The sequence below is a fragment of the Taeniopygia guttata genome, chromosome 6 (assembly GCF_048771995.1).
Source record: "Taeniopygia guttata chromosome 6, bTaeGut7.mat, whole genome shotgun sequence".
Taxonomy (NCBI): Eukaryota; Metazoa; Chordata; class Aves; order Passeriformes; family Estrildidae; genus Taeniopygia; species Taeniopygia guttata.
Window position 1 is genome coordinate 25,313,206 of NC_133031.1, and position 12,143 is coordinate 25,325,348.

The 12,143-nt window shown below is 38.8% G+C and overlaps 1 protein-coding gene across 2 annotated transcripts in view; it reads right to left on the minus strand.

The window, feature by feature from the left end:
- Positions 1-12,143, minus strand: part of STN1 (STN1 subunit of CST complex) — a 42,389-nt gene that overhangs the window by 17,589 nt on the left and 12,657 nt on the right. The window contains exons 2-5 of one of the 2 annotated variants that reach the window (XM_030276351.4): positions 10,929-11,068; positions 6,327-6,422; positions 2,105-2,176; positions 142-303 (exon numbers count right to left, since the gene is read on the minus strand). In XM_030276351.4, the coding sequence (XP_030132211.4) occupies positions 142-303; positions 2,105-2,176; positions 6,327-6,422; positions 10,929-11,061 (463 nt within the window). In that variant the 5' untranslated portion in view covers positions 11,062-11,068. Of the gene's footprint in view, positions 1-141; positions 304-2,104; positions 2,177-6,326; positions 6,423-8,539; positions 8,694-10,928; positions 11,069-12,143 lie in introns of those variants that run through there. The other variant, XR_012056733.1, reaches the window with a different exon arrangement.

The following is a 12,143-nucleotide window of genomic DNA, read 5'->3' on the forward strand; positions in this document are numbered from 1 at the left end:
AAAGATATACAGATCAAAATCCTTAGAAAAATGAGATCCCAAAAAATAATGTGGAAAATATTCAATTAATTACATACAGCTCAGATATTTTCACAGATTCAGACATCTTAGTTACCTATATCACAGATTCATAACACTCACAAAAACATGAAGCCTGAATTTCTCTTTTTTGCCTATAGGTTCGGATGTGACCTCTGACCCTGACAACATCTCCAATCTCCACCTTGGTTCTCTGGCTTACTGTTTCTTGGAGTTTCTTCAGCTGTTCAAACACACTGAGACTGCTGGGTGTGCTTGGATGACCTGCAAGAAGTGAGGGAGTCAGGCACTAAAGTCAAAGCATTAATTGTCCTTTTGCATTTATCCACCTAAGCACCACAGGAGTCATATCACTAAAAAAGGGTAAGGTCCCAGGCACCACGGGTCCTGGGTAGGAAAACTTCTGGGTGACAAAATTAGTTTACTGTATTATACTTATTTAAATTGTTCATCTGGGGAAAATATAAAAGGGAGAAGGTACTGATTTACCACTGAAAATGTCATAGATGGGTTGCAAAATGGAAACATAAATTTGAAATACTTTTTGTCATTTTTTGATTTTATCATGCTAAGATGGATGAGAGGGGAAAAAAAAAGTTAGCTGAACTTTTTATACAAAAGAAGAATGAGTCATCTGAGGTGGGGCCAAAGCATTCATGTGATGCAATTTGATGTCTACACTGAGGGGAATGCAAGTGAGGTGAATGCAACTTGACAGAACTTCACGGTTTACGTAACACAGCTTTGTAGGACAGTAAATCCTTCATAATTTAAAACCTAATTATTGCTCCAAGTATCCCTGATCACAATTACAAAAGACTGGAAGAAAGTTTCTTGTTCCCCCCAAGAGCTTTCTTTAGCAGGTACAAATGAATGAATTGCCATTCTTAGCATAGTGTCCATCCAAGCACTACTGATGTATGTGTAAAATAAGACCAACAAGGCTGAAAATCATTCTTGGCCCTCATTCTATTTCAAGCAGTATTTCATGCAATTCCTTTTAATGCACCTAAGTTCCTCATTTAAGTTCCTTAAAACTGATTTGATTGCGTGTTTCCTATTTTTTTTTTTTGAGAGCTCTGTCAGCTCATCACATCTCCAATGTGAGAACTGTCTTCTACATTACAGTTGGGACCATTTGTACCACATGTCACAGGATCATTAAATATAAGTATGAATTATCTGTCTGTATAAATGGGCTTGTTCCACAGACATCAGAGTTTTTAACTTTTTCATCAAGCTTTCCTTTTTCCATTCTATTAATATGTATCCCTAACACTGCAGATGACACCAGTAAGATTTATTTCAGTAGGATTTGATCAGTTCCATATTAGGGTTGTCAATCCACTACATGGGCTTCCAAGAAGATCCAAAGTAGAAAGAATTCCAGACTTTGATCTACAAGAAACAGTGGGAGAAAAAGCAAAGTGACAGCCAGACACTAGTGAGTTGTTCTGCTAGTGAATGCAATATTACATTAATTTCAAATGCACAATTACTGCACATTTAGGCCTTGCCCAAATTGTAAAAGACAGCTGGCGTCCTCCCACTGTGTTTGAAGCTACTTTCAAGTTCATTGGTACAGTGTCTGTATGAGCAGGAGTATATGAATACAAACAAAGCAAGGATAAATCCTGAAACCATAATCACACGGACAGGTCAATGGACTGCCTTTGCAAACAGGAGTTGTGGCATGATTCCAGCCTAGTTCCTTACTAGATGAAGTCACAGAAAGAATCTTAACAGGCAAATTCTCTCAACAATGTCACAGCATAGAACTGAAATATCATATTACTCAAATAAGGAAAAGGCAGGGACAGGACATAATGTAATGCTTTTATTGGCATCACCCTTGAACACAGCACAAAAACTAATAGAAAATTCCCAAAATGGCCCAGGGAGTATGATGTGGTGGGTTAAAATTAAAAAAACAAACAAACAAACAAACAAACAAAAAAACAGTTGAATTTGCTCTTCTGCAAGTTTGATCACTTACTAAATTACTTAAGACAGACATAAGTAAAAACATACAGTCAAAAGAGGACTTATTTATTTGATAAATTACCTGATAAAGGTGTTTCTGCTACCATGGGATTTTTCCAGCAGACACAATTTATAACTCCAGTACTATCATCCACTGTAAAAAAAATTTCAAGAATTACAGACTAGGAAAGCAGGCAGTCATGTTCCAAGAAGTGAAGATACATAAATATGTAGGGAGATAACTGCCGAGGACATCTCATTCCAACTGGTTTGGAAGGTAAAGTGTATGTCCAAACTCTACTTGCATATCTGAAATAATTTCCACGGTTGTTTCAGACATGGAAGTAGCTCAGCACCAGATGTGCTTATGTGCATAGTCAGCAAAATAACAGGTATATTCTCAAAGAAAGATCATATACTAATTTAAATGATGAGGCTTCAGTACATATATTGGATACTAAGGGGTTTCAATCTTGTTGATAAGGCCAGGAGAAGAATCAGTTTTGAAGTCAGACAAATTAAAACAGGAAACCAGGCACAAACTACAGAAACATTACTGTTACAGTGTGAAAATATAACTTCAACATTTGGGGATACAACCATGTGAATAAACCAGGAGTGCAGCTACCTGCAGCTGCATTGGTTTCCATGCCAATATTATGCTCAAAGTCTGCAGGTCTTTGCAATATAGGATGATGTCCAGGGAGCAGAAAGGCAGCTCCTCTAGGCAGGAAGGACAGAAGATATGCATGCTTGTGGTTCTGCTCTAAGCCAGGAATTCCCAGCTTAGAGTGTAGGTGCTGGTGGCATGCATGCCACTTCCTCTGCTCAAAAGGCTCAACATCTTCTCCTGAGCACCGAGCTGCTCTTCCTGTTCTGCCAGTGTCCAATGAAAATAAGTTTGACGATTTCTGCTCCAGGCACTGCAGTGTTGATGACAGCAGGAAAAGACAAAACTCAAAGGAAACTAAAATCTGTCTGAAGAATCAATTTTCTGTCAATCAAGGGACTGTATATAGATGGCCTGTGCAACAAACACTCTAAATAGAAAGACACTAAATGTCTGTCAAGGATTATCCAGCCAATGCACCTTGCTTCTTGAATGTAACATCTCCAAGACTGAGATTCCACTCCTCACAAATGGAAACCTGCAATTTTCTTCTGCTCCTTAAACCAGGTCCATGACTAAAAAAGTATCAGCAATGTTTACACGAAGGTGCTGATTGATACCTGCAGTAATTTCCTCTGGGAACCATAGCATCAAAGCAAAATGCCTTTGCATTGTCTCACGTGTTTTAAAACAATCTCCCTGTTTGGGGGGGGCAGGGGGTGTAATTTCAAATTATTGTTTTGCCTTCCTGTTTCCAAGCGGTTTAGCTGCACATTCCTATTAAAAAACTAACAGCACTTATAAGATGCAGGCAATTCCAAATTCCATCATAAAAATATGCTCCTCTCTGCTCTCTGTTTTGAGCTGCTGTGTCTGCAACTATTTCAGCAGCTTTAATTTTGTACCAGTGCACAGATAATGATCTGCTGGTAGGATTTCCTCTCCTTGGTACAGACAGACAGCAACTATTTTAGTCGGAGGCAGAACCCTCATAAGCCCTGGCCAAGCCATCCATGCAAGCCAGCAATGGCAGGGCAGATAACATTTCACTCTTGCATTCCCACAGTTTCTAGATGTTCCAGTTTGCACCAAGACAGACAGGCTTCCTACGAAGGGCTTGGAAACAAACCAAGTAAGACTGAAGGATCAGGAGGCCAGACTCCTCCTCAATGTAACAGCTGAAAACAGACTGACCTGTACTTGACCACAGAAGGAATCTGGTAGCAGAGCAAGGTTCTGAAACAAAGTTTTGCAATTTCATGGATGACAGCTTTGAGCAAAAAGACAAGTAACTCCTGAAGTACAGATGAATGAGAACTCTAGCAATTGTATTCTAATTAGACAAGAGAATGTTGATCTATTTTAAATGCACAAGGGGTCTACAAACTTTTGAAAACTTCCTGTGCTCCCTGTGCCGCCCTTCCTCATCTCTTTGGGTTTAACTTTTGTTTATTTGGGTTTTTGGTGGGTTTACTTTTTGTTTGTTGCATTTTTTCCCTGGTTTTTGTTTGTTTGACTTTGATTTCTTTGATTCTTGCTTAATTATTTGAGGGGTAGCTCAAAGCTACCTGCTAAATGAGATAATTGTCTAAACTTTTATTTCTTTATGACAAAGGGCATGGGTCTTGTCAGGCCTGCATGAACCTACTGAGATGCTGGAGAATTTTTTTTTTTTAAGTCAACAGCCATACAGATTTTTGAGTCAGTTTTGGAGTACAAAGAAAACTACATGTGATGTTTGGTTTCATTAAAAAGGAAAGGGGACAAGAGAGGTCAGAAAGGTGAATTAGGTAAAATATGAACTTGATCAAAGCTATGTTTTAATTAGCTATCTTTCTCCTAACTTATCATAATAATAGCAAGAAACAATCAAATCAAAGTGTCAAAATCAGAAATTACACAGCATGTAATTTTTATTTTTAAGCCAGGAAAGAGTATATTAACTCTTTTTTTTACAATTATAATTTTGTAATCGGTTCTGGCTGTAGTTTTCAGCAGAGGACCAAAGATTCTTTAAAGTGAGTGAAGTGTATTCTGAAACAGACAAATCGGAAATGAGGGGGGAGGATCACGGCAGGGACACAAAGACATTTCAGTTCCCTATCAGAGGGAAAGTACAAATGGGGAATTGCTTTGTAAGTCACTTTTAAGCAGATGGAAAGTGAGCAAGCCCTGAGCAGTGTGTGTCGCTCCAACTGATGCAACCCCTGTGACTCACCAGAGTCTGTTGAACTGAGAGATGCAAGAAGTTACAAGCAGGAAACTGTCTAAGAAGTTACAGTTTTGTGCTGGCAGAGTTGGCCTGCCTGAAAGGGAGGGCAGGCTGGGGAGGGGCACCCTGGCAGGTAGCCTGAAAACTCAAACCAGGAACTGCTGGAACAAAGAGTGGAGTTGGATGTGAAAGGACAGCAGGAAAGAAAGCCAGGCTTACTGTGAGCTGCACTTGAAGGTCGGCTGATCTAAGGCCTTAATTCCACTACTCGGCAGTTTCGTTTTATTTCTATTCCTCCACTTTCTGCTCCAGTCAAACATTTTCAACAGGTTTAGTTGTTAAACTGGTGCTGAGAGCAGCATGGAAAACCCTTACCCATAGAACTGGTTTTGTCTTGGTCATTTTGATTCTGTCTTCCTCTGTTTTCATGAAGTGATAAATGCATTTGCAGTCAATGCCACCCTGCAGCAGTTTGATGCTGGGGAGCCTGGGACCTGGTTAATTCATCAGCTGTATCTTCACAGTACTCCTGAGGCTCAGGGAACTGCAATCTTACAGGCAAGGGAACTGGGAAGGAGAGGCACCCTGTGACTCACCTCCACCAGGTGAAAACCCCTGGCAGAAGAAGACACTGCCCAAAAGGGCTTCAATAGGATCTGTGCATTTGGCTCCCCCTTCCTACTGTGAAGTGACCTCCCCCCACCTTTTGAAACTTGCCACATCACCACTGCTCCACTCTGCTTTTTCTCCAGATGTAAAAGACAGCTGAACAAAATGACAATCAGATGTTTCCATGTTAATAAAACTGAATACTGGGAAAAGCAATATGGAGGAGACAACTCCCAGCTGGTGTTGGAAGGACTGGTACTATGATGCTTGAGTTCATTCGTTAAAACTCTTGTGCATCTAAACATAAACAAGCTCCTTACTGCTATTAGAAGTTGGCTCCAAGTTGTGACAAGACGTACAAAAAGTAAGAAGGGATTTCTAAGGTTCAAATATGGAAGAAGTGATTTCCCATTTGTGGGCACTGTTAAATATGTTTGCTTCTAACCAAAGGTACTGCAAATAGGAGAGGAAGGTGGCAGAGTCCAGTGACAGAGCAACACCCAAAATTAAGATTTGCTACACGACCCCACATGAATCAATTACTCTGTGTTATTTAATTCTCTATTTTTGAAGCAGAGATAAACAGTAGCTTCCCTACATTTGCCAAGTAATCTCAGCTGTAGATATACATTGTATATATATATAATGTATATCTACACCTATATAAATATACACATATATGTATATATATGTAGATATACATTATATATATATATATAAAATATATATATATATACACAGATATATATCTTAGGATAAGAGCACATTTGTTTCAAGAATCCACAATGACCACATTAGGAAACCTTTCAATTCTAACAGTAACTAAAATAAAAGGCTGAGAAGTGCAAGAAGAAAGAAAGACATTTTCCTTACCTCCATAATTATAAAAGGCATCTCGCTCCTTTGTTTGAACCACTATCCCAACAACATCCACCTGTCTTATTGGATGTCCATTATAAAAGAATACACCTAGAAACAAAACATGCTGAATTAGTGTAACTATTTCTTTCAACAACTTACCCTACACAGTCACATTTGTCAATAAAAAACATACTTTCTTACATATTTAATATATCTTAAATTATACAGTGCCTACACAGGAAAAATCCCCTGTATCACTGAAGACTAGGGACACTAAAAGGAGAAAGTATCAGCTGGATACAAAAGCTTCTTTTTTTAGAGTGTCAGAATCTTATTAACCTCTTGTTTTCCTGCACATTTGGATCTGAAAAAGAGTTTGTATGCTGCAAGCATTAGGGGGTTTTTGTTTGTTTGTTTTGTTGTTTCATTTGGGGTTTTGTTTTGCTTTGGGTTTTTTTATATCTTCATAAGACTTCAGAATAAATAATAGAACACAAAGGAAGCAGTTTGAGCTTCTCACAATGCAGCTGTTCCTGATTAAGGCAGAGCCTCCAAAAGGAAAACTAACATAATTCTGTCTTTCATTTCTAGAAGAACAGGAGCCGTGGAGGCAGGGGGTGAGCAACAGTCCTCTCAGACTGCAGAGTAAACTACTGCAGTCATTGTGGACTGCATCCTGAACTTCAGTTTCTGAAAACACATGCTCTAAAAGCATCCCTTCCAAGCTATTTTTGTGCATCCATAAAGATAACTTAAATAACACTTAGAAACATGCCCAGGAAACAGTGAGAAATCACAGCCCAGTGGACTCTGACAGCACTGAGGTTGCCTTACTCTGTCACCCTTTTCAAGAGAGTGACAAATGTTGTTAACAAACACTAGTGTAAACATCATACACTGAGGCTTCCCAGTCCAACAGCAGGAGGAAAATAGGGCAATAAGCTCCAAATATTCCCTGGGCTGGCTAGTTTTCAGTGAATGTGTTTTCTTCAGTTTTCAAATACTGCTGCTTTACTGAAATAAGCCATCTGGGATGTTCAATAACTGTCTTCTGAAAACTAGATAACTCAAGGGATTCAGAAGGGAACATTTGGCTTCATACACCGTGGCAAGTGTTATTCTTACAAAGGGAAACACAGCAGCAAGGGAGTCAGAAAAATGTTCTCTATAAAAAAAAAAACTAAATCCAAAATCCAAAAATAACTTGCCCTACATAGCTAGCAGCCTTAAATGAGCCTGGAATTAACTTTCTTCACGCAAGGCAGAGAGAAAACAGAAAAGTTTCAGATGAAATCAGAGGTGATCAGCCAAACAGCTCATGAGCAGAAATTCTGCTCATAAAAATCCACTGCAGTGTTTTGAGGATGCATCTATGGCTATCATCTCAGATCTGGCTATACTAATTGTGCAGTCACTGGTCAGGTCTGGCATAGACAACGTTTAGCAGGTCTGTCCACTTGTCCCTCACTTAATTTACCAGGGCACAAATAAACACTGCTACAGAAACCCCCAGTGGAGATGCTCCCAGTGTACGTAGTCACTCACTGAATCTTACAACATCTATGTAAAAGGTCTGGGATAGTTTCAGAGAAGGCTGTGGAGCAGAGACTCCAAGCTCCTAATTATGCAAACAAGCAACATGTTATTATGTTTGTTTCCCAGTTAGTAAGCTGAGTTTTGGCAGATGACAGAGACCAAATAAAACTGGTTCTCTCCATCCCCATAAATTCATGCAGAACTCCACCCTTACTCTCAGAGAAACTACCCAAATTAATTTGAAGAATTAAATTATATTTAACCTATTAAAAGTTGTTGGACTTGATGACTTCGAGGTGTAAATTACTCCTCCTGACAGTTCATTTGTTCAAATTAAGTCCATATTGGTAGCAATAAATATATACTAAATATTTGAAGCTGTAGACAAACACATTCAGTGAGGTTCCTAATACCCCAGTAATCAACACACAGAGCAAAATGCCACTACCACAACAGGCACTGCAGTGCTACAGGGTACTACAGATACAGAGCTCTCTAGGGCAAGTGCTGGTCATGTCTGTACCAGCATTACTGTGCTGTTTGCCATTCCTTTAATTATTATCACCTCCTTTTATGCTATTTGTGGCTTCCCTTCCTTGTTGATAAACTGTCACAAAGCAGTGGTGCATGATAACTCTGAGAAAAGCTCATTTCCATGATTATGTGTTACAACTGAGTTTGACACCCACTCTCATTGCAAGGCTGCTAAGACAACACAATTGCTGTTTTTATCTGGGAGGTTTTCCAGCCTTCTTGTCACCATTTATAGCAGCAGAGTAATTGGCCAGGTTTGCTGTTTCCCTCGGTGTTGTTTTAAGGGATTAATCACTGTGGCATCAAATCCTAATGTTTAAAAGTGGAAAGAAAAAACTCATTAGGTCATTCAGTCCATTTCCTCAGGGCCAATACAAGACCATTTTGTACAGTAAATTCCTGGCAATCTGTACAGTCAGAATATAAACAATCTCAGTGAAGGGCATCCCCCCCTTTTTCCTGGGAAGGCTGTGCCATGGTCTAACAGATGTCATTCTAGGGATGTTTTTCCTGACATTCAGACTGTGTTTCTTTCCATTCTTCCTAGTTACAACTTTTTGGTTTGCACTCATTCATTCTTAATTACCATTACTTAATGACTGATTTATAATCAACCGTATACTTAGCTTCAGCTGGTCTTTAAAAGCCCATTAAAGGCAGGAAGCATTGACAACAAACACATACATCCTTCCTTCCCCAAAAGGTATTAATTTTAGTGTTTTTGTTGTGCTATCATTTGTTGCTAACAAATAAAATACACTGAAAAATGTCTGCTTTGGTGTATACACAGCACCAGGAGAATGAACTAAATTCAGGATGTTGATTGTAGAAAATTCCATTTTATTTGAAGTTTGGTTTAGAAAATCAGGCAGGATTGCAAGCAAGCAGAGTGACAGATGCACAGGAAGTGGAGAAAGCTCAAATGTTCCAACTGTAAAGGCTGATATCTTGACATGACAGATACCACCTCCTTAGGATGATCTTAGAAAAAAAAAAACAAAACCCACAGGTAATAATAAAACTGAAAAAGTTCCTGAAGCAGAAGCCAACTCATTTAAGTAAAAGAACAGGAAGAGAAGTAAGAAGGGAAATTCAGGTATTTTGGAGGGGAAAAAAAGAGCAGGACTGTACTTTCTAGGGCTGTTCCTGATATCATGAAATGTTTGTTGGTGTTTATAAGGTTAATTATTCTGAATTTAGCATGTGTATGTACTAATGTTCAAGTCCAAACTACAGTCCAATTCTGCTGGCATTGAATTGTGTTGTATTTTGTTTGAAAAAATTAAAATATCTGTAACTGATGAAGAACAGTTTTTACAAGATGCATTTCCCACAGCAGCACTACTAGAAGACATTTATAAGACAGTTGAAAAAGGCCTCTAAATAAAACTTACTGTAGGACAAACATCAACAACAGTTGATGTAGCCTAATTATTGCAATGGATTCAAGACAAAATCTCTTGCCGTGTTAAATAACCAAGATAGACTGGTATTTGTGGTTTGTGAAGTCCTTATGTACATAAAAATGGCTGCAACAAGAGAAAAAAACCTGTCAGTCCTTCATTTCTCCAAAAATAGCATTGCTGCTATCCTTGCTGTTAAAGAAAACTGAAAAAGAATAACAAAACCTACAAGGCAAAGCATATTCAAAAAGCCAAACATGGGTACTTAGTCTCTGTGGACAGAAAAAAAAAAAAACAAAAACAAACCCACAAATAAAATATCAAAACCAAACCAAAGACATACACTGTGCTTAGGGCTTATTGCTCTTCCTCATTAATTCTAAGTTCTCTGGGTTCCTCCCTAATAATCTTGCACTGTGTCAGGCTTCAGCTGGGAGTAATGAACCCTTCCACAGCAGAAGACACACTGGGTAGAGAAAACAGCAGCTCAAGGTCAGAGCTGTGCTGCTTCAGCCCAAGATCACACGTGGGTGACACTGCAGACCAGCAGGACACAGACTGCAAAGCAAACACGTGTGGGGTGAGGTCCAGCACGGAGGCCAGAGTTTACAATATGGCTGTTCCAATGTATGAAGAATGTAATTTATCTAGCATATCTAGAAATGAAGGAGACAAAACCTCAAAACTTGTATCTGTCTTATAATGTATTAATATACTAGGAAAAAGCAAAATCACACATCCAGCAATGTCATCAACTGTCACAATTGTGCAAAAAATGTAGAGACAGTGGAGAGATGGCAATGCATATAGCCAGAAAGGACAAGCATATTTTAGAATTAACCTTATCATAATATAACAAGCACCACCACACAAAGGAAACACAACATTACCTTAATGTAAAAGAGGTTCTGGAGAAAAAGGAAAACCATTTTAACAAATATATCTTATTTTTCACATACATTTCACATACAACATGTTGTTCTTAGAACTGCTAAAAGATACTAACATCACTTAGCTTAAGGTAATGGAATACTACTTTATTGATGTTTGTGAAGTATTCTTCAATCCCTTCATAAAAAAGCACAACATAAATAAATTATAATACTGCACCACATCATAATCAGCACATATAAATACATACCTGGCACCTGTATAGATTCTCTCATTTCTGTAATATCTTTAATATAGAGTCTTGCAAATGCAGAAAATACAGGATCTATGCCCCAGTGCAGTGAAGGCATCTCTTCTTCATACTTCTCAGACGCAGACTGCATCCAAAACCTGTGAACACAGAAGGACCTGAAATTGTTTTCTACAAAGGTAAAGAACGGTTCACATTTATTATTTTTCACATAAATGTAAAAACAGCTCATGAGTATACACACAATAATACAGCAGAGCTGAGGATGAGACACTGGAGTTTATCAAATAAAATTTTATATTTATCTATCAATATTTCATGTGTTGCCACATGAAATATTCAAAGTATCAATACTTGTGATTTGTTTGAAGTACTGAGAATCCAGCAACTTCAAATGAAATAGAACTTCAGAGACTTTTCCTCTCCAAATCCATAAACAGAGAACTAAAGTCAACATTTGTTTAAAAGAGCAGGACTCTGGGAACCTAAGTGGTTACTCTCTCTACAGATGATTATTATTCTCCCATCATTCTCCTTCCCTCCCCCAACATGCTCATTGTTTGTCCTGTGCTTTATTGTGGAGTTAAGGGAGGATAACTTTACTTAAAACAAAAGCAGCCATCCCTTTTTTATTTTGGGCATGTAGTCTCCACTAACTTGGAATTGTTACTTTCACCCTTTCAGATTTCACAGTTTAATACCTGCCATCTTCTGCCATTACAGATCCAGTTCTGCTTATCACAGTGTTGATGTCAAAAACCCCAGCACTCGATTCAGAAAGATCCTGATAAAGATTTGAAAGCTGAAAACACTTTCCATCAGCTTCTCCTGTACGGACAGGTACATTGTTCCTGAAAGGCTTTCCAGGTCACCTTCCAGTGGGTGTCAGCCCCTTGCAGCTCTAAGTCAAAGGTGCTAAGTGGACTGATTTTGAATAGTGTGCTATAGGGCTGAGATTTGGCAGCTCCAGCCCCCTGAGAGGGAGCAGCTCCCAGGGATGTCTGCACTCGGGGAGAAGCACTGGGAGCTACTGAGCTAACGACAACACACCATGAACATCACAAAAGCACCTTGCCTCACTGAGAAACTACAGAGCTCGGATTCTATATGGTTTCTGTTCTAATGCTTAAGCTTTCATTTGAGGCAAGGGAAATGAAAAAGGGTTTAGCACAACAGAGTGTTGCTGACATTTACTCTATACTATGTACAGAACTG